Source organism: Puma concolor, chromosome B1, assembly GCF_028749965.1.
Source record: "Puma concolor isolate L17-30 chromosome B1, mPumCon1.1.hap2, whole genome shotgun sequence".
NCBI classification, from domain to species: Eukaryota; Metazoa; Chordata; class Mammalia; order Carnivora; family Felidae; genus Puma; species Puma concolor.
In genome coordinates this window covers 43,976,893-43,999,907 of record NC_141670.1, presented here as the reverse complement: position 1 = coordinate 43,999,907, position 23,015 = coordinate 43,976,893, and the positions used below count along the sequence as shown (strand labels likewise).

Genomic DNA, 23,015 nt, shown 5'->3' with positions numbered 1-23,015 from the left:
CAATATTGAGAAAATAACAGTGGTTTTCATCAGAGTTTTATTCCTCATGCAAATTCTATAAAATTTTGTTACAACTATTCACAAATACTTCACTATTTGGGTGCTAATATAAATGGCATTGTGTTTTTTAATTGAAATTCCCATTTTTCATTGTTCATATTACAGGAAAACAGTTTATTTTTTACATTAACTTTGTATCTAGAAATCCTTCTTTAATAACTTATTAGCCACAGGAGATTGTTGTTTTTGTTGCTTTTTGGTAATTTATTTGGGATTTTCTTTACATAGTCAATCACATAATTTATGGAAAAAATAGGTTTTTTTTTTTCTTTCTTCTCAACCTTTATATTTTGTATTTCATTTTCTTATCTTATTGCACTAGCTGGGACTTCCAGTGAGATATTGAAGGGAGTGGTGACAGGTAGCATCCCTGCCCTGTTCCTGATCTCAGGGGGGAAGCTAATGGTTTCTCACCATATATATGATGTTAGCTGTAGGTTTTCTCTAAATGTTCACTACCAAACTTAGGAAGTTCTCTCTTCCTGGTTTGTCATATTTTGTATAATTCATTAAGTGAATTTGGGTTTTGTCAAATGCTTTTTTTATATCAGTTGTTTTAGTCATATGATTTTTTTTCTTCATTCTGTTGATATGATGGGTTGTATGTACTGATGCTTGAATGATGAACCAGCTTTGCATACTTGCAATAAATTCCAGTTGGTTGGCATGTATAATTCTTTTCATACATTGTTGGATTCTATTGCCTAACTTTTTGTTGAATATTTTTGGATTTATGTTTATTAGAGATATTGGTCTATAATTTTCCTTTCTTGTAATGTCTCTGGGTTTGGTATTAGAGTAATACTGGCCTCATAGAATAAATTAGGAAGTGTCACGTATTAATTTTGTGAGAGTTTTGTGTGGGGTGAAGGCAGTATGAGTTTCTCCTGGATTTTGTCCTAGTTGCTTCTTCTCTTGGCTAATTTTAATTTGTATCATTTCCATATAATAAGCCATAATTGTGAGTTAACAGCTTTCAGTGAGTTCTGTGAGTCCTTCTGGTAAATTATCAAACCTGAGAGTGGTTTTGGAAATCCACTGAACTTGTATTTGTTTGGTGTAAGAAGTGAGGAGTTTTGGAGACTGTTCTAACTTTGCAGTAGGCCTAAACTCTACACACCTTTTCTCCACCAGGATTACTGAGGTATGATTAACAAATAAAAATTGTATTTTTTAAGGTGTTCAACATGATGGTTTTGATATATGTATACCTTCTGAAATGATTACTGCAATCAAACTAATTAATATATCCATTACCATTTTTTGTATGTGTTGAGAACAATTGATCTATCCTCTTAGCAAATTTCAAGCATATAACATAATATTATAGTCATCATGCTATACAGTAGCATGAAAATTTATACTTTTTGAACAATATCTCCCCTTTCCCCCCATCTTCCAGACACTATTTACCACCATTCTATTCTCTATTACTATTCTCTAATTTCTGAAAAAAGTTATTTCATACATTTTTTCTAGTGTTCTAGTTGATTGAGAGTTTCTGGGGTACTAGTGCTCTGTTCTGACCTGACGTGAAAGTCTTATTTTAGTATTTTATTTGTTTAGAGATGCAAAACTATAAATGTTGACAGCATTCATATTCGTCCCCAAAACTGAAAAAATAAGCCCAGTGAATATAGTTCTTGCAAAAGTTTATATTATTATCATGATGTATTTTTACTTGTGTATTCTACTAATTCTACTTATTCTACTAATAGCAATGTGGAAAGTCTAGCTGTTGTAATTTTCGAACTTGTACACTGAAATCAGGAGCACAGTGTGGTCATGGATTATGCTGCAAGAACTGTCAAGTAAGATTTAAGTTTATTAATATCTTCCAAGTATATAATGAATCATGTCTTAGATACCTTAGTACATTTAGACCTATGGCAGTAAGTAAAAATAAGTGAACTTTTTGAAACTAATATTACACTTTATGTTAACTAACTGGAATTTGAATAAAGGGTTAAAAATAAATGAACTTTTAAATAAACTTTCTTTCAAATAAAGAAAAAATAAACTTTCTTTCAAATAAAGAAAAAGATACTAAATTCAGAATCAGATTTCTGATTTTGTGAAACTTAGTTGGGTATTCAGGTTTCCTTCTTATGGCCATTATTTTGCCATAATATTTATGCTGATGTTCTTAAGCCTTGATTGAGAGCTACCATAAAATTATTCAATATAGATCTCCATTAAAAGGGACTTTTAATTTATTCTATCCAATATTTATATTTTTATAAGTAAAAATATTGTTACTAGTTGTGATAGGTAGCTCTAGGTATGTAACTGAAAGACACAGCAGTTTCCCATAAATATATAAATAATGAAACTCAGTAGAAGTAGCATTTTCCAAATGCTACATTAGCACAAAGTTTAAACTGCAAACTTAACCATTTATTGAAAGATCATTTGATTTAAAGATCACACACTAGTTTATATGTAGAAGATGTTGACTCTTGTCCTGTGTTTTCCTTATTAGCTCCTCCAATATATTTATAACAAATTTGTCATATGAGAATTCATCTATTACCTACTATGGGTTCTGCATTCTTGATGATCCTTGACTGATGCAGTTTTATGTTATTTTTTTCTAGAATCTTATCATGTGGTTACATTCTTACCTCTGTGATCTTTTTAGTGTCAACTTGAAGTCATGAATTAAGATGTATGAAATAGATGCCTGCTTGGGATTCTTTCTCTCCCTCTCTGTCTGTGCCTCCTTTGCTCATGTTGTTTCTGAAAATAAATAAACATGAAAAAATTAAAAAAATATATAATTAATTTTGAAATAGAACAGTTTTGAAATAAATATTGATAAACATAACAATCTTAAATGTAATGTTTTATTTTTTGTATTTTAATTTATATTAGATTGAAAGACAAGGTGTTGAATGTAGGAAAGCAAGACATGATGAATGTGATATTGCTGAGTTTTGTAATGGAAGCTCACCAGAATGTCAACCTGATATGACTATACACAATGGACATGTATGTAAACAAAAATATGTGTGTTATGATGGAGTCTGCCAGGATACAGATGCACGGTGTGAGGTTACATTTGGAAAAGGTAATATTGTTTTGTAACGTCTACATAGTTCGTCCTTAATATTTTTATTAACATTATCAAGACAATTGGCAAATATATAATTATACATGCATATTATATTTGTATATAGTTATAATATGTACATATACATTTTATAATTCTGTATTACACATATATGTATGTATAATTTAAATTCTATCTATATGTTTAAATTATTTATTCAGTTTAACATCTACATTTTTATTTTTTCAAACTTTATTAAGATATAACTGACAAAGATACATATTTAAGGTATATGAGTTGATGTTTTGCTAAAATAATTTTATGAAATAATTTTGAAGTAATTTTGTGAAATAGTTGCCACAATCAAGGTACTTAATGTATTAGTTATGTCTATATGCTGAGAAATGAAATTGCTTCATCATAATATAGTTCATTTTTAATTTTTGAGGAGTCTGTATATAGTTTTCCATAACTGCTGTACCAACTTCATTCCCAACAACAATGTACAAAGGCTCCCCTTTTTCCACTTGCCAGCACTTGTAATTTTTTTCTTTTTTTTAATACCTGTCTAAAAGGTGTGAGTTGTGGTTTTGATTTACATTTTTCTGATGATTAGTGATGTTGAGCACCTTTTCATATATCTGATGGTCATTTGTATGTCTTCTTTTGAGAAATGTCTATTTAGGTCTTTTGCTCTTTTTACATCTCTATTTGTTTTTGCAATTAAGTTGTATGAGTTATCACATATTTTGTAGATTAACTTTATCAGCTACATGGTTTGAAACTATTTCTCCTGCAGGTCTCATTTTCACTCTCTTGAGTGTTTTCTTTATTAAGAAGTTTTTAGTTGGATGCAGTTCCACTTGTCTACTTTTGTTTTTGCTGCCTGTGCTCCCTTGTCATATCTAAAATACTATTTTCTAGACCAATGTTCAGGAGCTTTTCCCATTTTCTTCTAGTAGTTTTACGGTTTCAGGTCTTAAGTATAAGTCCATCCAGACCCTCACGCCCAGTCTGCAGCTTTATTGAGATATAATTGACATATAACATTGTGTCATTTTAAAGTGCATACCATGTTGATTTGATATGCTTATAATTGCAAAATGATTACCACCATATTGTTAGCTAACACCTCCAACATGTCACATAATTACCATTTCCTTTTTGTAGTGAGAACATTAAAATCTTCTCTTCTAATTACTTTCAAGTATATAATACAGCATTAAGTATAAACATCATGTTGTTCATTAGATCCCCGGAACTTATTCATCTTATAGCTAGAAATTTGTCCCCTTTGACAAACATCTCTCCCTTTCCCCCACCTCCCAGCTTGTAGTAATCACAACTGTACTCTCCATTTCTATGAGTTCAGTTTTTTTAAGTGATTTCGCATGTAAGTAATATTATAGAGCATTTGTCTTTCCTTGCCTGACTTATTTCCCATAGCATAATGCCCGCAAGTTTATCCATTTGGTGAAGATGGCTTCCTCATGACTGAATAAAATTTCATTTTATATAAATACTATATTTTCTTTACCTATCCATCATTGACAGACACTTAGATTATTTCCATATCTTGCCTATTGTGAATAATGCTGATATAAATATAAGTGTGCAGATACCTATTCAAAATCCTGTTTTCATTTCCTTTGGACATGAACTGGATTAGAAATGGGTTGCTGGATCATATTGTAGTTCTACTTTTAACTTTTTGAGGAACCTACGTACTGCCTAATCATGGTGGTTGTACCAATTTACCTTTTCACCAACAGTGCATAAGTGTTTCATTTTCCCCACATCTTCACCAACATTTGTTATTTCTTGAGTTTTTGATGAGAGCCATTCTAATAGATGTAAGGAGTTATCTCATTGTGGATTTGGTTTCCATTTCTCTGATATTAGTGATATATTGAGTATATTTCGTGTACCTGTTGGCTATTTTTATGTCTTTGAAAATTATTGTATTCCTTTGTTCTTAAATTTTAAATCAAATTGCTTGAGTTTTTGCTATTGAGGTTTATGAGTTCTTTATATATTTTTGAAATTTCCCATACCCAGATACATGATTTGCAGATATTCTCTCCCATCCCATAGATTGTCTTCATTTTTTGATTGTTTCTTTTGGTATGCAGGAGTCTTTTAGTTTGATGAAGTCCCACTTATTATTTTTTACTTTTGTTGCTTGTGCTTTGGTATCTTATGTAAAAAGTAATTGCCAAAAACAATGTCCATGTCAATGCTTTTTCCCTATGTCATTTTCTAGAATTTTTATGGTGTCAGTTCTTACATTTAAATCTTTATTTCAAGTTAATTTTTGTGAGTTGTGTCAGCTAGGGGTTTAATTCTTTTGCATATGAATATCGTGTTTTCCCAGTGTCATTTGTGGAATAGATTCTCCTTTCCCCATTGAGTATTCTTGGCTCCCTCATCCAATATTAGTTGAGCATATACATGGAGTTTGGTTCTAGGCTCTCTGTTTTGTTCCATTAGTCTGTGTCTATTCTTATACCAGTACCATACTGTTAAAACTATTACAGCTTTGGAGTATAAGTGAAATCAGGAATTGTGTTCCTCTAGTTTTATTTTGTCTCAAGATTGCTTTGGCTTCTCAAAATCCCTGTGGGTCCATACACATTTTAGGATTTTTTTTTCTATTTCTATGAAAAATGCCATTGGAATTTTGATATAAATTGCATTGAAACTATAGATGGTATTGGGTAGTATTGACATTTTAACACTATTAATTTGTCTGATTCATGAACACAGGATAGCTTTCCTTTGTATCTTACTAGATTTTTTCATGAAAGTCTTGTAGTTTTCAGAGTAGAGACCTCAAACTTACTTGGTTAAATTTATTTTAAAGTATTTTATTGATTTTGATGCTGGTGAGAATGGTATTGTTATCTTTATTTCTTTTTCAGCTGTTTTGTTGTTAGTGTATAGAAATTCAAATGATTTCTATATGTTGATTCTGTAACCTGAAAATTTATCGAATTTATTAGTTCTAACACCTTTTTGATGGGGTCTTTAGGACTTTCTCTATATAAGATTATATTTTCTGCAAAGACAGTTTTACTTCTTCCTTTTCAGTTTGGATGCCCTTTATTTACTTTTCTTCCCTGACAGCTCTCACTATGACTTCCAGTACTATTTTGAGTAGGAGTGGTATGAATGAGCACCTTTGTCTTTTTCCTGATCTTAGGGGAAAAGCTTTCAACCTTTCCAATTGTGTCTGATGCTGGCTGTGGTTTGTTATATGTGGCATTTATTGTGTTAAGGTATGTTCCTTCTGTACTCAATTTGTTGATTATTTTTTATCATGAAAGGATGTTGTATTTTGTTAAATGCTTTTTCTATATTTATTAAGAGGATTTTGTGATCTTTTATCGTTCATTCTGTTAATGTGGTGTATTACATTTATTGATATGCATATGTTGAACTATCTTTGCATTCCAGAGATAAATACCATTTGGGTATGGTGTTTGGTACCTTTTAAAAAAATATAATTTATTGTCAAATTGTCTTACATACAATACCCAGTGCTTATCCCAACAGGTGTCCTCCTCAATGCCCATCATCCACTTTCCCATCTGCCCTACCCCCCACCAACTCAGTTTTTTTCTCTATATTTAAGAGTATCTTATGGTTTGCCTCTCTCCCTCTCTTTTTATAATTTTTCCCCCTTTCTCTTTCCCCATGGTCTTCTCTGAAGTTTCTAAAGATCCACATATGAGTGAAAAACACATGATTATCTGTCTTTCTCTGACTATTTCACTTAGCATAATACCCTCCAGTTCCATCATGTTGCTGCAATGGCATGATTTTATTCTTTCTCATTACTAAGTAGTATTCCATTGTATATATGAACCACATCTTCCTTATCCATTCATCAGTTGGTGGACATTTAGGCTCTTTCCATAATTTGGCTATAATTGAAAGCACTGCTATAAACATTGGGGTACATGTGCCCCTATACATCAGCACTCCTGTATCCCTTGGGTAAATTGGCTAGCTAGCAGTGTTATTACTGGGTCATAGGGTAGTTCTATTTTTAAATTTTTGAGGAACTTCCACACTGTTTTCCAGAGTGGCTGCACCAGTTTGCATTCCCACCAACAGTGTAAGAGGGTTCCTGTTTCTCCACATCCTCACCAGCATCTGTTGTTTCCTGAGTTGTTTATTTTAGCCACTCTGACTGGTGTGAGGTGGTATCTCAGTGTGGTTTTGATTTGTATTTCCTTGATGATGAGTGACGTTGAGCATCGTTTCATATGTCTGTTGGCCATCTGGATGTCTTCTTTGGAAAAGTGTCTATTCATGTCTTCTGCCCATTTCTTCACTGGATTATTTGTTTTTTGGATGTTGATTTTGATAAATTCTTTATAGATTGTGGATACTAGCCCTTTATCTGATATGTAATTTGCAAATACCTTTTCCCATTCCGTTGGTTTCCTTTTAGTTTTGTTGATTGTTTCCTTTGTAGTGCAGAAGTTCTTTATCTTGATGAGGTCCCAATAGTTCACTTTTGCCTTTAATTCCCTTGTCTTTGGAGATGTGTCAAGTAAGAAATTGCTGCGGCTGAGGTCAAAGAGGTTTTTTTCCTGCTTTCTCCTCTAGGGTTTTGATGGTTTCCTTGTCTCACATTCAGGTCTTTCATCCATTTTGAGTTTATTTTTTGTGTATGGTGTAAGAAAGTGATCTAGTTTCATTCTTCTGCATGTTGCTGTCCAGTTGTCCCATCATCATCTTTATTCCATTGCATATTCTTTCCTGCTTTTTTGCTAAAGAGACTGTCTTTGATACATTGGATACTCTTTCCTGCTTTGTCAAAGATTAGTTGGCTATACATTTGTGGATCTATTTCTGGTTCTCTATTCTATTTCATTGGTCTATGTGTCTGTTTTTGTGCCAGTACCATAATGTTTTGATGATTACAGCTTTGTAGTAGAGGCTAAAGTCTGGGTTTGTGATGCCTCCTGCTTTGGTTTTCTTCTTCAGTATTACTTTGGCTATTTGGGGTCTTTTGTTGTTCCATACAGATTTTAGGATTTCTTGTTCTAGCTTTGAGAAGAATGCTGGTGGTACAATTTTTATTGGGATTTCATTGAGTGTGTAGATTACTTTGGATAGTATTGACATTTTAACTATTTATTCTTCCAATCCATGAGCATGGAATGCTTTTCCATTTATTTGTGTCATCTTCAATTTCCTTCATAAGCTTTCTGTAGTTTTCAACATACAGATATTTTACATCTTTGGTTAGGTTTATTCCTAGGTATTTTATGGTTCTTGGTGCAGTTGTGAATGGGATCAGTTTCTTTATTTCTCTTTCTGTTCCTTCATTATTGGTGTATAAAAATGCAACTGATTATTGTACATTGATTTTGTACCCCGTGACTTTGCTGAATTCATGTATCAGTTCTAGCAGTCTTTTGGTGGAGTCTGTCGGGTTTTTTGTCATCTGCAAAAAGTGAAAGTTTGACTTCTTCTTTGCCAATTTGGATGCCTGTTATTTCATTTTGTTGTTTGATTGCTGATGCTAGGACTTCCAACACTATGTTAAACAACAGTGGTGAGAGTGGACATCCCTGTCATGTTCCTGCTCTCAGGGAGAAAGCTCTCAGTTTTTCCCAATTGAGGATATTAGCTGTGGACTTTTCATATATGGCTTTTATGATGTTTAAGTATGTTCCTTCTATCCCGACTTTCTTGAGGGTTTTTATTAAGAAAGGGTGCTGGGGCGCCTGGGTGGCGCAGTCGGTTGAGCGTCCGACTTCAGCCAGGTCACGATCTCGCGGTCCGTGAGTTCGAGCCCCGCGTCAGGCTCTGGGCTGATGGCTCAGAGCCTGGAGCCTGTTTCCAATTCTGTGTCTCCCTCTCTCTCTGCCCCTCCCCCGTTCATGCTCTGTCTCTCTCTGTCCCCAAAATAAATAAATGTTGAAAAAAAAAAAAAAAAGAAAGGGTGCTATATTTTGTCAAATGCTTTTTCTGCATCGATTGACAGGATCATATGGTTCTTATCCTTTCTTTTGATGTATCACATTGATTGATTTGAGAATATTGAACAGGCCCTGTAGCCCAGGAATCCCATTTGGTCATGGTGAATAATTCTTTTTGTATGTTGTTGAATTCAATTTGCTAGTATCTTGTTCAGAATTTTTGCATCCATGTTCATCGGGGATATTGGCCTGTGGTTCTCCTTTTTTGTGGGGTCCCTGTCTGGCTTGGGAATCAAGGTAGTGCTGGCTTCATAGTATGATTATGGAAGTTTTCTTCCATTTTTATTTTTTGGACCAGCTTGAGAAGGATAGATATTAACTATGCTTTAAATGTCTGGTAGAATTCCCCAGGGAAACCATCTAGTCCTGGACTCTTATTTGTTGGGAGATTTTTGATAGCTGATTCAATTTCTTTACTAGTTATGGGTCTGTTCAAATTTTCTATTTCTTCCCCTTTGAGTTTTGGTAGTGTGTGGGTGATTAGTAATTTGTCCTTTCTTCCAGGTTGTCCAGTTTGTTGGCATATAATTTTTCATAGTATTCTCTGATAATTGCTTATATTTCAAGGGATTAGTTGTAATAAATCCATTTTCATTCATGATTTTATCTATTTGGGTCCTCTGAGAAGCCTGGCTAGAGGTTTATCAATTTTGTTTATTTTTTCAAAAAACCAACTCTTGGTTTCATTGATCTGTTCTACTGTTATGTTTTTTGTTTTTTGTTTTTTGTTTTTTTTGGATTCTATATTGCTTATTTCTGCTCTGGTCTTTATTATTTCTCTTCTTCTGCTGGCTTTGGGGTTTCTTTGCTGTTCTGCTTGTAGTTCCTTTAGATGTGCTGTTAGATTCTGTATTTGGGATTTTTCTTGTGTCTTGACATAGGTCTGGATTGCAATGCATTTTCCTCTTAGGACTGCCTTTACTGCATCCCAAAGGGTTTGGATTGTTGTGTTTTCATTTTCGTTTGTTTCCATATATTTTTTGATTTCTTCTTTAATTGCATAGTTGACCCATTTGTTCTTTAGTAGGATGTTCTTTAACATCCATGCATTTGGAGGTTTTTCAGACTTTTTCCTGTGGTTGATTTCAAGTTTCATAGCATTCTGATCTGAAAGTGTGCATGGTATGGTCTCAGTTCTTTTATATTTATTGAGGGGTGTTTTGTGACCCAGTATGTGATCTATCTTGGAGAATGTTCCATGTGCATTCGAGATGAATGCTTATTCTGCTGCTTTGGGATGAAAAGTTCAATATATATGTCTGTTAAGTCCATCTGGTTCAGTGTATCATTCAGGGCCATTGTTTCTTTATTGACTTTCTGTCTAGATGATCTGTCCATTGTTGTAAGTGGAGTATTAAAGTCCCCTGTAATTACCTATAAGATCTTACCTATAAGATCGCTTATGTTTGTGATTAATTGTTTTATATATTTGGGTGCTTCCAAATTGTTAGCTCTTCTTGATGGATAGACCCCATAATTACTATATAATGCCCTTCTTCATCTCTTGTTACAGCCTTTAGTTTAAAATCTAGTTATCTTATAGAAGTATGGCTAATCCAGCTTTCTTTTGACTTCCAGTAGCATGATAGATGGTTCTCAATCCCCTCACTTTCATTCTGAAGGTGTCCTCAGGTCTAAAATGGGTCTCTTGTAGACAGAAAATAAATGGGTCTTATTTTTTAATCCATTCTGATACACTATATTTTTTTATCGGAGCGTTGAGTCCATTTACATTGTGTTAATATTGAAAGACATGGGTTTAGAGTCATTGTGTTATCTGTAGGTTTCATGCTTGTAGTAATGTCTCCTGTCTTTTGTGGTCCTTGCAACATTTCACTCACAGAGTCCCTCTTAGGATCTCTTGTAGGGCTGGTTTAGTGGTGATAAATTCCTTCAGTTTTTGTTGGTTTGGGAAACCCTTTATCTCTCCTTCTATTCTGAATGACAGGCTTGCTGGATAAAGGACTTTTGGCTGCATATTTTTCCTGTTCATCACATTGAAGATTTCCTGCCATTCCTTTCTGGCCTGCCACGTTTCAGTAGATAGGTCTGCTACTTCCCGTATGTGTCTACCCTTGTATGTTAAGGCCCGTTTATCCCTAGCTGCTTTCAAAATTCTCTCTTTATCTTTGTATTTTGCCAGTTTCACTATGATATGTCGTCCAGAAGATCGATTCAAGTTACATCTGAAGGGAGTTCTCTGTGCCTCCTGGATTTCAATGTCCCATTTCCTTCCCCATATTGGGGAAGTTCCCAGCTACAATTTGTTCAAGTATATTTTGGCCTTTTCTCTCTCTTTTCTTCTTCTGGAATTCCTATGATATGGATATTGTTCTGTTTCATTGAATCACTTTGTTCTCTAATTCTCCCCTCATGATCCAGATTTAAAAAATTTTTTTTCTCAGCTTCCTCTTTTTCCATAATTTTATCTTCTATTTCACCTATTCTCCCCTCTTCCTCTTCAATCCTTGCTGTGACCGCCTCCATTTTATTTTGCACCTCATTTATAGCATTTTTAATTCATCATTACTATTTTTATTTCCTTGATCTCTGCAGCAATAGATTCTCACTGTCTTCTATGCTTTTTTTCAAGCCCAGCGATTAATCTTATGACTATTATTCTAAATTCTTGTTCAGTTATATTGTTTATATCTGTTTTGGTCAATTCTTTAGCTGTCATTTTTTCCTGGAATTTATTTTGAGGAGAATTCTTCCATTTTTTCATTTTGGCTAGTTTTCTGTCCCTTACGTGTTTTATTTATTTATTTATTAAAAAAATTTTTTTACATTTATTTATTTTTGATAGAGACAGAACACAAGTGGGGGAGGGGCAGAGAGAGAAGGAGACACAGAATCCGAAGCAGGCTCCAGGCTCTGAGCTGTCAGCACAGAGCCCGATGCAGAGCTCAAACCCATAAACCACGAGATCATGACCTGAGCTGAAGTTGGATGCTTAACCGACTGAGCCACCCAGGTGCCCCTGTCTCTTATGTGTTTTAAAAGCTTGTTATATGCCCTGCACCTGCGAGCACTACTATATTAAAGAGGGGTCATACACTGTCCTGGGCCTGGACCTTCAGGAGGTATTTTTTTGAGAGTGTTACTTGCTCTCTATTGTGACTTTGGTTACTTTATCTCCCTACATGTAGTGATGTTTTGGACCCTCTACCAGGTGTGCTTTGATTTATTCATTGAAGTAACCTTGGAAAAGAAAATAAACAGACAAACAAACAAAAAACAAACAAAACAAAAACACTCAAACACACAAACAAAAACCAAATAAACAACCAGAAACACCAGCTACAAGTAAACAGGAGGGTGGAGGTGTTGCTGATGAAAGAGGCCTTATCCCATACAAAGAGAGAAATGACAGCGGTGGGGAAAAAAGAAAGAATAAAAATTGACTAGAGAAACTATATGGCTTAATCCAGAGAGAGAGAAAGGAAAATAAGGAGGTAGGGAAAAAGGAAAGGAAAATAAAGTTATTCAGACAGAGAAATTATACGGCTTAATCTAGAGAGACAGAACAGAGAATAAAGACGGAGGTGTGGAACATGTAACAAGAGGATGGATTAAATATGTCTGCTTAAAGAAACCAACAGCCAGACTAGAGGAGAGAAGAGATAAGAATGAGACAAGGAAGGAAGAATGTATCTATATAATAAAAACTGTCAGAATTAAATCAGGCAATGCAGCAGCGCTGGTCTGGAGGAGGGGCGGTCTGGTTCATCAGCATCTATTCTGCTCCAGTAGATTTGCAGTTACCAGGCGCAGAGGGGTGTGGTTTGGTGTAGACAGGTCCCGCCTCCACTGTGGGCCCCTCAGAAGGGGCCCTGTGGGCCCTGAGACTCCACCTCAGTGGTGGTGGGGAGAAAAATGGCAATCCCCCAGTCTCTCCTCCATGGATTTGGTGTCCCACACCACTCTGTTTGAGCCATCCTTACTGTGCCACAGGCACAAAGGAGGCGGTTTGTCTCACTCTGCCAACTTGTGTGCTCTGGCACTTGGTTGGGATTTAAACTCTTGCTCCGCTAGCCCCAGTATTGGGGAAGTGCCACTCTGCACCGCCCGATATGTGGCCCCTAGCTGGTGGTTACAGGCAGGCTTTGTCCTGTCCCACAGCACTCCAGGGAGGGGACTGCTTTCTCCTAGTGTGGACTGTGCCCTTGACCTAGCCACCGAGCCCCAGGCTGGCTCCCCTTCTCCCCAGGTGCGTGATCAGGGCAGCTGGCCCCAGTCCAGAGAAATCCCCTCATTTAGAGACTGGATCTTTCTCCATCCCAGTCTGAGATTTTTGTCTTGTCCAGATATAGTCCTATGCTGCCCAGCTTCTCTTTCTCTTCCCTTTGTCTTTCTGCAGAAAGGGATCCCTCCCCTCCCTTCGTTTTCTCTCTCACAGTTCACAATCACACACCTATGGCCCATTAGATTGTCCCAGTGGGTTCCTGGAAGCACGACTGCCTGTTTTCCTCCCAGACTCTTGGGGTTCAAAGTTCTTTGGCTTCAACATTTCTTTGTTTGAGAGACAAGGGAAGTTTGGATCGCCCTACTTCTCTGCCATGTTCTTGTGTTTGGTTCTTTAATGTTCTGTTGAATTCAGTTTGGCAATATTTTGTTGAGAATTTTTACATCTATATTCACGAGAGATGTTGGTCTGTAGTTATTGTCTTTTTCATGTTTATTTATTTATTTTGAGATACAGCACACAAGCAATGGAGGGGCAGAGAGAGGGAGAGAGAGAGAGAATCCTAAGAAGGCTCTGTGCTGTCAGCATAGAGCCTGATGCAGGGGTCAAACTCATGTACCATGAGATGGCCAAAATCAAGAGATGGCCACTTAACTGACTGAATGTCACCCAGGCGCCCAAAGTCTGTAGTTTTCTTTTCTTGTAGTGTTCTCATTTGGCTTTGGTATCAAGATAAAGCTGGCCTCATACAATGAGTGTGGAAATTTTCTCTCATTTTCAGTTTTTTGGAAAAGTTTGAGAATGATTGGCATTAATTCTTCTTTAAGTATTTGGTATAATCCACCAAGGAAACCATATGATTTGGGCTTTTCTGTGTTGGGAAGTTTTTGATTACTAATTCTCTCCCATTACTTATTACTGGTTGGTTCTAATTTTGTATTTTTTTGTGATTTAGTATTGGTTGGTTATGTTTCCAGGAACTTATCTATTTTTTCTAGGTTATCCAATTTGTCGGCATATAATTGTTCTTTTTTTTTTTTTTTAATTTTTTTTTCAATGTTTTTTATTTATTTTTGGGACAGAGAGAGACAGATCATGAACGGGGGAGGGTCAGAGAGAGAGGGAGACACAGAATCGGAAACAGGCTCCAGGCTCTGAGCCATCAGCCCAGAGCCTGACGCGGGGCTCGCACCCACGGACCGCGAGATCGTGACCTGGCTGAAGTCGGGCGCTTAACCGACTGCGCCACCCAGGCGCCCCGGCATATAATTGTTCTTAATAGTCACTGATGATCCTTTGCATGCTTATGATATCAATTATGTCTCTTTAATTATGATTATTTATTTGAATCTTCTTTTTTTCATACTCTAGCTAGGTATTTGTCAATTTTGGGTGTCTTTTCAAGAAACCAACTCTTATTTTGTTAATCTTTTTGTTTTTCTCATCCTTATTTAACTTATTTCTGCTCTGATCTTTGTTATTTCTTTCCATCTTCTGATTTGGAGCTTGTTTGTTCTTTTCTTTTTCCTTGAGGTATAGAGAATTAGGTTGTTTGTTTGAGACCTTTCTTTTTTATTATATGGAGGTGTTTATTGCTATAAACTTCCTTCTTACAACTGCGTTGCAGAATTCCATAGATTTTGATATGTTGTTCTTCCATTTTCATTTGTTTCAGGATATTTTTTTTATTTCATGTTTGATTTCTTCTTTGACCCACTGGTTGTTTCAGAGAATTTCCTCTAATTTCCACATATTGGTGAGTTTTCCACCTTTCCTTCTATTATTAATTTTTAGTTTCATACCATTGTTGTTTAAAAAGATACTTTGTATGATTTCAGTCTTCTTAAATTGCTAAGACTTGTTTTATGATGAATCATATGATCTATCCTGGAGAATGTTCTATGCACACTTGAGAAGAATGTGTATTCTGCTTCTGATGAATGAAATACTCTGTATGTGTCTGTTAAATACATTTGGTCCTAAGTCTGGTCCTAGTTCAGCTTGTCCTTGTTGATTTTCTGTCTGGATATCTATCCATTGTAGAAAGTGGAATATTTTTATTATTTTTTAAAGATTTTTTAAATGTTTATTTATTTTTGAGAGAGAGAAAATGTTCAAGCAGGGGAGGGACAGAGAGAGAGGGAGACACAGGATCGCAAGCAAGCTGTAGGCTCTGAGCTGTCAGTGCAGAGCCCGACATGGGACATGAACCCACAAACTGTGAGATAATGACTTGTGCTGAAGTTGGTTGTTTAACCAACTGAGCTACCCAGGCACCCCAGAAAGTGGAATATTTAATGTATTGTTGTCTGTTTCTCCCTTCAATTTTGTTAGTGTTTGCTTATGATATTTAGGTACTCCAATGTTGGGTGCATATATATTTATGATTGTTGTATCTTCTTGATGAATTGACTGCCTTTTCGTGGTATAATGACCTTTATTTTTCTTGTTGCCATTTTTGGCTTAAAGTCAATTTTGTTTGATATAAGTGTAGCTATCTCTGCTTGCTTGTTTTCCACTTGCATGGAAAATCTTTTTCCTTTCCTTTATGTTTGCTTATGTGTGTCCTTATAGATGAAGTGATTCTTTTATGGGCAGCATATACTTGTTTTTTTTACCTGTTCAGCAATTCTGTGTCTTTTGATTAGAAAATTTAGTCCATTTGCATATGAGTAATTATGGATAGGTAAGGACTTACTAATTCTATCTTGTTAGTTGTTATTTTCCTATTTTGTAGTTTCCTTGTTTCTTCCTCTCTTAATATCTTCCTTTGTGAATTTGTGATTTTTCATAGTGGTGTGCTTTGGTTCCCTTCTATTTATCATTTGTGAGTCTACTGCAGGTTTTGTTTATGGTTACCATAAGATTTACATAAATATATGTATAACAGCTTATTTTATGCTGATAGCAATTTTGATATTATAAAACCCTACCCATTTCTCCCCTCCTGTTATGTTTATGATGTCACACTTTACATAGTTTTGTAGTGTGTATCCACTAAAAAATTACTGCAGCTATTTCTATTTTTAATACATTTTTCCTTTAACCTTTATACTAGAGTTAACACACCACCATATTACAGTTATAGAGTATTATGAATTTGACTGTATCCTTGCCTTTACAAGTGTGTTGTATATTTTCATTTGTGTTCATGTTACTGATTAGCTTTTTTTCATTTCAGCTCAATAAACTCCTTTTAGCATTTCTTCTAAGGAAGATTTAGTGTTGGATCAATTCCCTTAGCTTTTGCTTATTAGGGACAGTCTTTATCTCACCTTAATTTCTGAAGGACAACTTTGCTGGGTAAAACTGGTTACCAGTTTCTTTCTTTCAGAACTTTGAATATATCTTTCCATTCTCTCCTGGCTTGCAAGATCTCTGCTGAGAAATCTACTGACAGCCCTTTAGGGAGGAGGGTCCCTTTTAGGAGAGACAATATTTTTCTCTCACCCCTTTCTCTTGTTTTTTTTTGTTTTTTTTTTTTTTTAATTTTTTTTTTTCCAACATTTATTTATTTTTGGGACAGAGAGAGACAGAGCATGAACGGGGGAGGGGCAGAGAGAGAGGGAGACACAGAATCGGAAACAGGCTCCAGGCTCTGAGCCATCAGCCCAGAGCCCGACGCGGGGCTCGAACTCCCGGACCGCGAGATCGTGACCTGGCTGAAGTCGGACGCTTAACCGACTGCGCCACCCAGGCGCCCCTTGTTTTTAATTTTACATAGTTTTATAATGTTGTTTTTTTAAATGATAATGTGTCTTTATTAAGTGTCTTAGAGAAGATTATTTTGGATTGAAATTTTGAGGTGATCTCATAACTTTGTAAACTTGAATGTCCAAATCTCTACTCAGGTTTGAGATGTTCTCAGCCATTATTTCTTTAAGTAAGACTTCTACTTTTTTTCTCCCTCTCTTGTCTTTCTGGGACTTCAATGATGCATATACATCATTTCTCTCAGTGGTGTCCTATAAGTCACATAGGCTTTCTTTGTTCCCTTTCATTCTTTTTCTATTAGTTTCCCTGATTGGATAATTTCAGTTGATCTGTCTTCTAGCTTACTGATTCTTCTGCTTGGTCAGTTCTACTGTTAAACTATGCTATTGAATTATTCAGTTTAGTCATTGTATTATTCAGCTCCAAAATTTCTGATTGGTTCTTAGGTTTTCTATTTGTTGAGCCACTCATTTTGTTCTTGTATTGTTTTTTGATTTTGTTAAATTGTTAATCTGTACTTTCATGTTCTCTTGTGGCTCATCTTTAGAACAATTATTTTGAATTATTGGTTAGAAAGTTCCTGGATATTTATTTGTGAGAAGCCATTTACTGGAGGTTTACTGTATTCTTTGGGTGGCATCATGTTTCCCTGCTTTTCATGATCCCTGTAGCCTTGTGTAGCTATCTACTCATGAAGACCTCTTCCAGACTGACTTTGATAAGGGAAGACTTTCACCTATGGGTGGGGGGACTCTGAAGTAGGTGGTGACCCTGAGGCTAGTGGTGCAGTGCACCCAATTTAGGCATGTGTTGGTGGCACTTGGTCTGTGGGGTGTGGTATCTCTTTGGCTTAGGCCATTGGGGTCCGCGGCATTGACATTGTGTAGTCAGACAGTCTGAAAGTGACTGCTGGGGCTCTTGGAGTCCTCAGCAAAAACTCCAGGTCCACTGGCTAGAGACTAGGTACAGGCAGTGATGATGACTAGAGGTGGTTGAGTGCACACCCTTGGCTGCAGAGGCCTTTTCCAGGTGCCTGTGTAGGGGTAGGGGTTGGTTGGATGCACACTTACAGTGGTGGGGGCCAGGGAAACAGCAAGTGCCGAGGCCAATTATAGGCTCACTGGCAGCTGTCAGGTCACTGGCAGCTGTCAGGTCACTGGCTGTTGGTATACTCTACCATAGCTGCACCCTCTTAGGCATACACACTGCATTAGAGGCTGATGACAGTCTTTAGGCCACTTGTATGCAGGTGCATTGTGGAGGGGCTAGCTCCAGGTAGGCCCTGAGGTGCAGACCATTAACTAAAGATGGGGCCTAGTGCAAGCCTAAAAATAGCTGGTGAGACCCTGGCTGTTAGTATGTTCCTCTGTAGCTGAACACCCTCATTCTGGATGAGCACACTGCATCTGGTGGCAGATGTCAGGTCAGCAGTGTCCAAGTGCACAGTTGTAGGGGTAGCCCAAGCATATATATGGGGGTGGGGTCTGCTGGGCTGGGTGGGGAGGTTTAGGATGGTGTCCTGCACTGCACAACCATAGAGGCCTAGGCTGACTATAAATGTAGTTCCTGGGCTCTGGCATGGGTTGGTGTGGAGGTAATGGGACGAACTCAAGTAGCTGGCTTCAGCAATCATGAATACCTGTGTGATGAAACGTTGTGAAATCTGCAGCAGCTGTGTGGGCCATTAGTTTCATCAGCAGTGAAACTTCTGGTTTTGTCTATAAAATAGGTCACCGTGGACCATGATTCCTTCCACTGTATGGCTATTACTAGTAATCCCCAGTTTTCTTCCTGTTTCTAGCTGCTCAGTTTTGCCAGTCAGAGTGCAGTAAAACCAAAGCAGGACCTTTGTGCAGCTTCCTGGAAGGCTGGAAGTACTGGTCACTCACCAACTTTTTCCTTTCTTTGCCGGGGAAACTCTTTCTGCCAAGAAAGTTCCCTTTTGATGATGAACAGTATCAGCTTGGGGATGGGCCACACAGACAAAATGAAGCTATCTTTTGTCTCTCTTCTTGTGTGATTACTTTCAGGTTTTTTGTACTACTTTTTTAGAGGGACTCTAAAGCTCTCCCAGAACTGTTTTTATTCATGGATAGCTATCTAATTGTTGACATTTGTGGGCAAATGAGAAGGCTGTTGTCCCTTATGTTGCCATTTTGGTCAGGTTACTCTTAAGTCATGTTTTAAGTTTTTAATCCATTTTGAGTTGATTTTTGTGTATGATGTCAGACAGATGTCCAATTTCAATCTTCTCTCTTTTCTTTTTGATAACTCTGGCTAGGAGTTTATCAATTATGTTTATTCTTTCAAAAAAAAAAACCCAGCTCTTAGTTTCATTCATTTGTTCTATTCTTTTTTTTTTTTTTTTGATTCTATATTGTTTATTTCTGCTCTAATCTTTATATTTCCCTTCTTCTGCTGGCTTTGGGCTTTATTTGCTGCTTCTTTTCTAGCTCCTTTAGGTGTAAGGTTAGGTTTTGTATTTGGAACCTTTCTTGCTTCTTGAGATAGGCCTGAATTGCAATAGAATTGTGACTTGAAAATATGCATGGTATGATCTCAATCTTTTTGTACTTATTCAGGGCTGTTTTGTGACCCACTATGTAATACGTCCTAGAGAAAGTTTCATGTGCACTCGAGAAGAATGTGTATTTTGTTGCTTTAGGATAAAATTTTCTGAATATATCTGTTAAGTCCATCCGGTCCAGTGTGTCATTCTAAGCCATTGTTTATTTATTAATTTTTCTGCTTGGATGATCTGTTCATTGCTATCAGTTGGGGTGTGAAAGTCCCTACTATTATGGTATTATTATAAATGAGTTTATTTATGTTTGTTATTAATTGATTTCTATATTTGGGTTCTTTTAAGTTGGGGGCATAATTTATTTACAACTGTTAGGTCTTAGACTCCTTAATTATGATATAATGGTGTTCTTCATCTCTTGTTAAAGTCTGTGGTTTAAAAATCTAGTTTCTCTGATATACATATGTCTACTCTGGGTTTCTTTTGATATGTACCAGCATGATAGATGGGTCTCCATCCCCTCACTTTTAATCTGCAGGATCTTTAGGTCTGAAATGAGTCTCTTCTAGGCAGCATATAGGTGGATCTTGTTTTTTTGTTTTTTTTTTTAATCCATTCTGATACCCTATGTCTTTTGATTGGAGCAGTTAGTCCATTTACATTCAGAGTGATTATTGAAAGGTATGAACTTAGTACCTTTTTTTTTTTTACTTATAAAGTTGGTATTTCTGGTGATGTCTTCTGGCTTTTTGTAGGCTTTGTTGCTTTGGTCTTTTTTTTTCCTACACTTAGAGAGTCCCCCTTAAAATTTCTTGCTGGGCTGGTTTAGTGGTCACGAATTCCTTTAGTTTTTGTTTGTCTGAGAAACTATTTCTCCTTCTATTCTGAATGACAGCCTTTATGGATAAAGCATTCTTGGCTACATATTTTTCCCATTCAGCACACTAACTATTTCCTGCTACTCCCTTCTGGCCTGCCAAGTTTCAGTGGACAAGTCTGCTGCTAACCTTATGTGTTACCCTTTAGGTTAAGGAACTTTTGCCCCTGGCTGTTTTCAGGATTCCCTCTTTATGTTTGTAGTTTGCAGATTTCACTATAATATGTCATAGTGTTGACCTGTTTTTGTTGAGTTTGAGGGGAGTTAGTTTTCTGTGGCTATTGGACTTCAATGCCTATTTACTTCTCCAGATTAGGGAAGTTCTCAGCTATAATTTGTTTGAATAAAACTTCTGCCCCCTTTTCCTGCTCTTCTTCTTCTGGAACTCCCATGATATGGATATCGTTTCATTTTTATGGAAACAGTAAATTATCTCAATCTCCCCTCATGATCTAATAGTTTCCATATTCTTTTCAGCTTCAATATTTTCTATAATTTTATCTTCTATATCACCTATTCTCTCCTCTGCTTCTTCAATTCTTGTTGGGATTGTATCCAGTGGGTTTTACATCTCAGTTATAGCATTTTTATTTCAGCCTGACTCATTTTTCTGTCTTTGATGTCTGCAGCATGAGTTTCTCTGGTGTCTTTTATCCTCTTTTCAAGCCCGGTTAGTGGTATTATGTGGTGCTATGACTGTTCTAAATTCTTTTTTTATTTATTTATTTATTTTGAGAGAGACAGAGACAGCATGAGTGGGGGAGAGGCAGTGAAGGGGAGAGAAAGAATCCCAAGCAGGCTCTGCACGGCCAACACAGAGCCTGATGAGGGACTTGAACCCATAAAACCATGATGAAATCATGACCTGAGCTGAAACCAAGAGTGAACGCTTAACCAGCTGAGCCACAGGTGCCCCCTAAATTATTGTTCAGATATATTGCTTATATCTGTTTTGATCAAGTCCCTGGTTGTGATTTCTTGTTGACCTCTTTTGGGGGAAAGAATTCCTCTGTCTTGTCATTTTGGCTGTTTCTGTCTTTGGCATGTTTTAAAAACGTGTTGTGTTTCCTGTACCTGAGAGTAGTGGTAAATTAAAAAGGGCTCATACATTGTTCAGGGCCTGGTACTTCAGGAAGTGTTTCTGGTGCACGCTGTGTGCACTCTGTTGTTGCATTTTTATAGCTCTTTCCCACTAGTCAGTCCTCTGCAGAGCTCCTCTTGATTGCAGTGTGAAGTGTTTGGACATTTAATTAAGTGTGCTTTAATTTGTTTTTAAAAATAAGTTGTAAAAAGATGGAAAAAAACCCTGGCTGCAAAAAAAAAAAAAAAAAAAAAAAAAAGAAAAGAAAAAGGGAACAGCAACAACAACAAAACAGAATAAAAAAACTATAAGCCTGATTTAAAAGAAAAAGAAATGAAGAAAAAACGAGGAAAGAAAAGGAAAAAAAATAAAAAGTCCTCATCCAAAGGAAAAAAGAAAGAGAGAGAGAAAATGAAATGAAAAACAAACAAGAAACTATGAGCCTGATTTCTGAAGAAAAAGATGAAAGAAAAAAAGTGAGCCTGGATCTATTTCTACCAGAACTGCAGGTATCATTTTGAAGCACTTGATGTTTTAGTACACTTGTTGCATGAGGGGTGCTGGCTGTGCTCGTCTTCTGGAGGAGGGGTCCATTGCGTTGGCTCAGAGTCAATCTTGCTCCAGTGAACAAGCACTTGCTGAGCATGGGTGGGGTTTTGGGGGGGTTGGTGTAAATGGATTCCACCTCCACCGGGTGCAGCTGTGTTGCTCTCTGAATTCCCACTGTGTTGGTGTTGGGGGAGAGTGTTGACACCCCAATATCTTGTCCCGGGACAAGGGATTTCACAACCCCTGCTCTTTAGGCAGCCCTCAGAGAATAGTGAGGGAAGTCTTTTTATCCTGCGTCTCAACTCTCCTGAATTTTTTTCTCTGGCACACAGCTGGGATTCAAAACTCAAAGTCTTAAAGGACCTGGCACCTTGGGGACCCATGCCCCTCCTCTGGAGTAGAGCCTCTCCATGTTGTGTCTGAAGTCCTTTGTCTCTGACAAACAGTCCCACACCTTTGCAGTGCGAGGAATCTAGAGTGTAGCACCATTAAAAGCAGCAAAGTTTATATTCCCTCTTGGTGCATCTCTGTTCCCTGCTGATGAAAGGCCTTTTGCTGGCACTTTCAGGGGCCTTTTGTCTTTGGGGAGGCAATATAACCTCTTTGTCTTCCACAAGTACTCCAGGAAGGAGAATGTTCTCTTCCAATGTGCCCCTGAGATCTTTACAGCACACTATGCACTCCAGGAGCAGCTTCTTCCTTCCCACCCAGGAGTGCACATCACAGCTGTGCTCAGGAGAAAGTTATGCACTTCTAAAACCTCAGAGTTTGAGCTCCAAAAGCTGATTGCAAAAAAAACCAAAAAAACAAAAAACAAAAAAAACAAAACCAAACAACAACAAAAAACGTGGACACTCCATACTTCTTGCTTCCCAGTCATGGTTCAGAGAGGTTTTCTGCTTGTGTGAACTCAATACTGCACTTTCTCAAGTCTTTTCTCTTTCTCTCCCTTTTGTCTCTCCACAGAACAGGT

At 36.8% G+C, this 23,015-nt stretch overlaps 1 protein-coding gene across 6 annotated transcripts in view; it reads left to right on the top strand.

Moving 5' to 3' along the window:
- Positions 1 to 23,015, top strand: part of ADAM32 (ADAM metallopeptidase domain 32) — a 189,561-nt gene that overhangs the window by 83,846 nt on the left and 82,700 nt on the right. For all 6 annotated transcript variants that reach the window (XR_015250076.1, XR_015250077.1, XM_086703656.1 and 3 more), the window contains 2 exons: positions 1,779 to 1,871; positions 2,935 to 3,130. Coding sequence is in view for 4 of the 6 variants with exons in the window: in XM_086703656.1 (XP_086559782.1) it covers positions 1,779 to 1,871; positions 2,935 to 3,130 (289 nt within the window). In the remaining 2 variants the exon portion in view is untranslated. The remainder of the gene's footprint in view (positions 1 to 1,778; positions 1,872 to 2,934; positions 3,131 to 23,015) is intronic.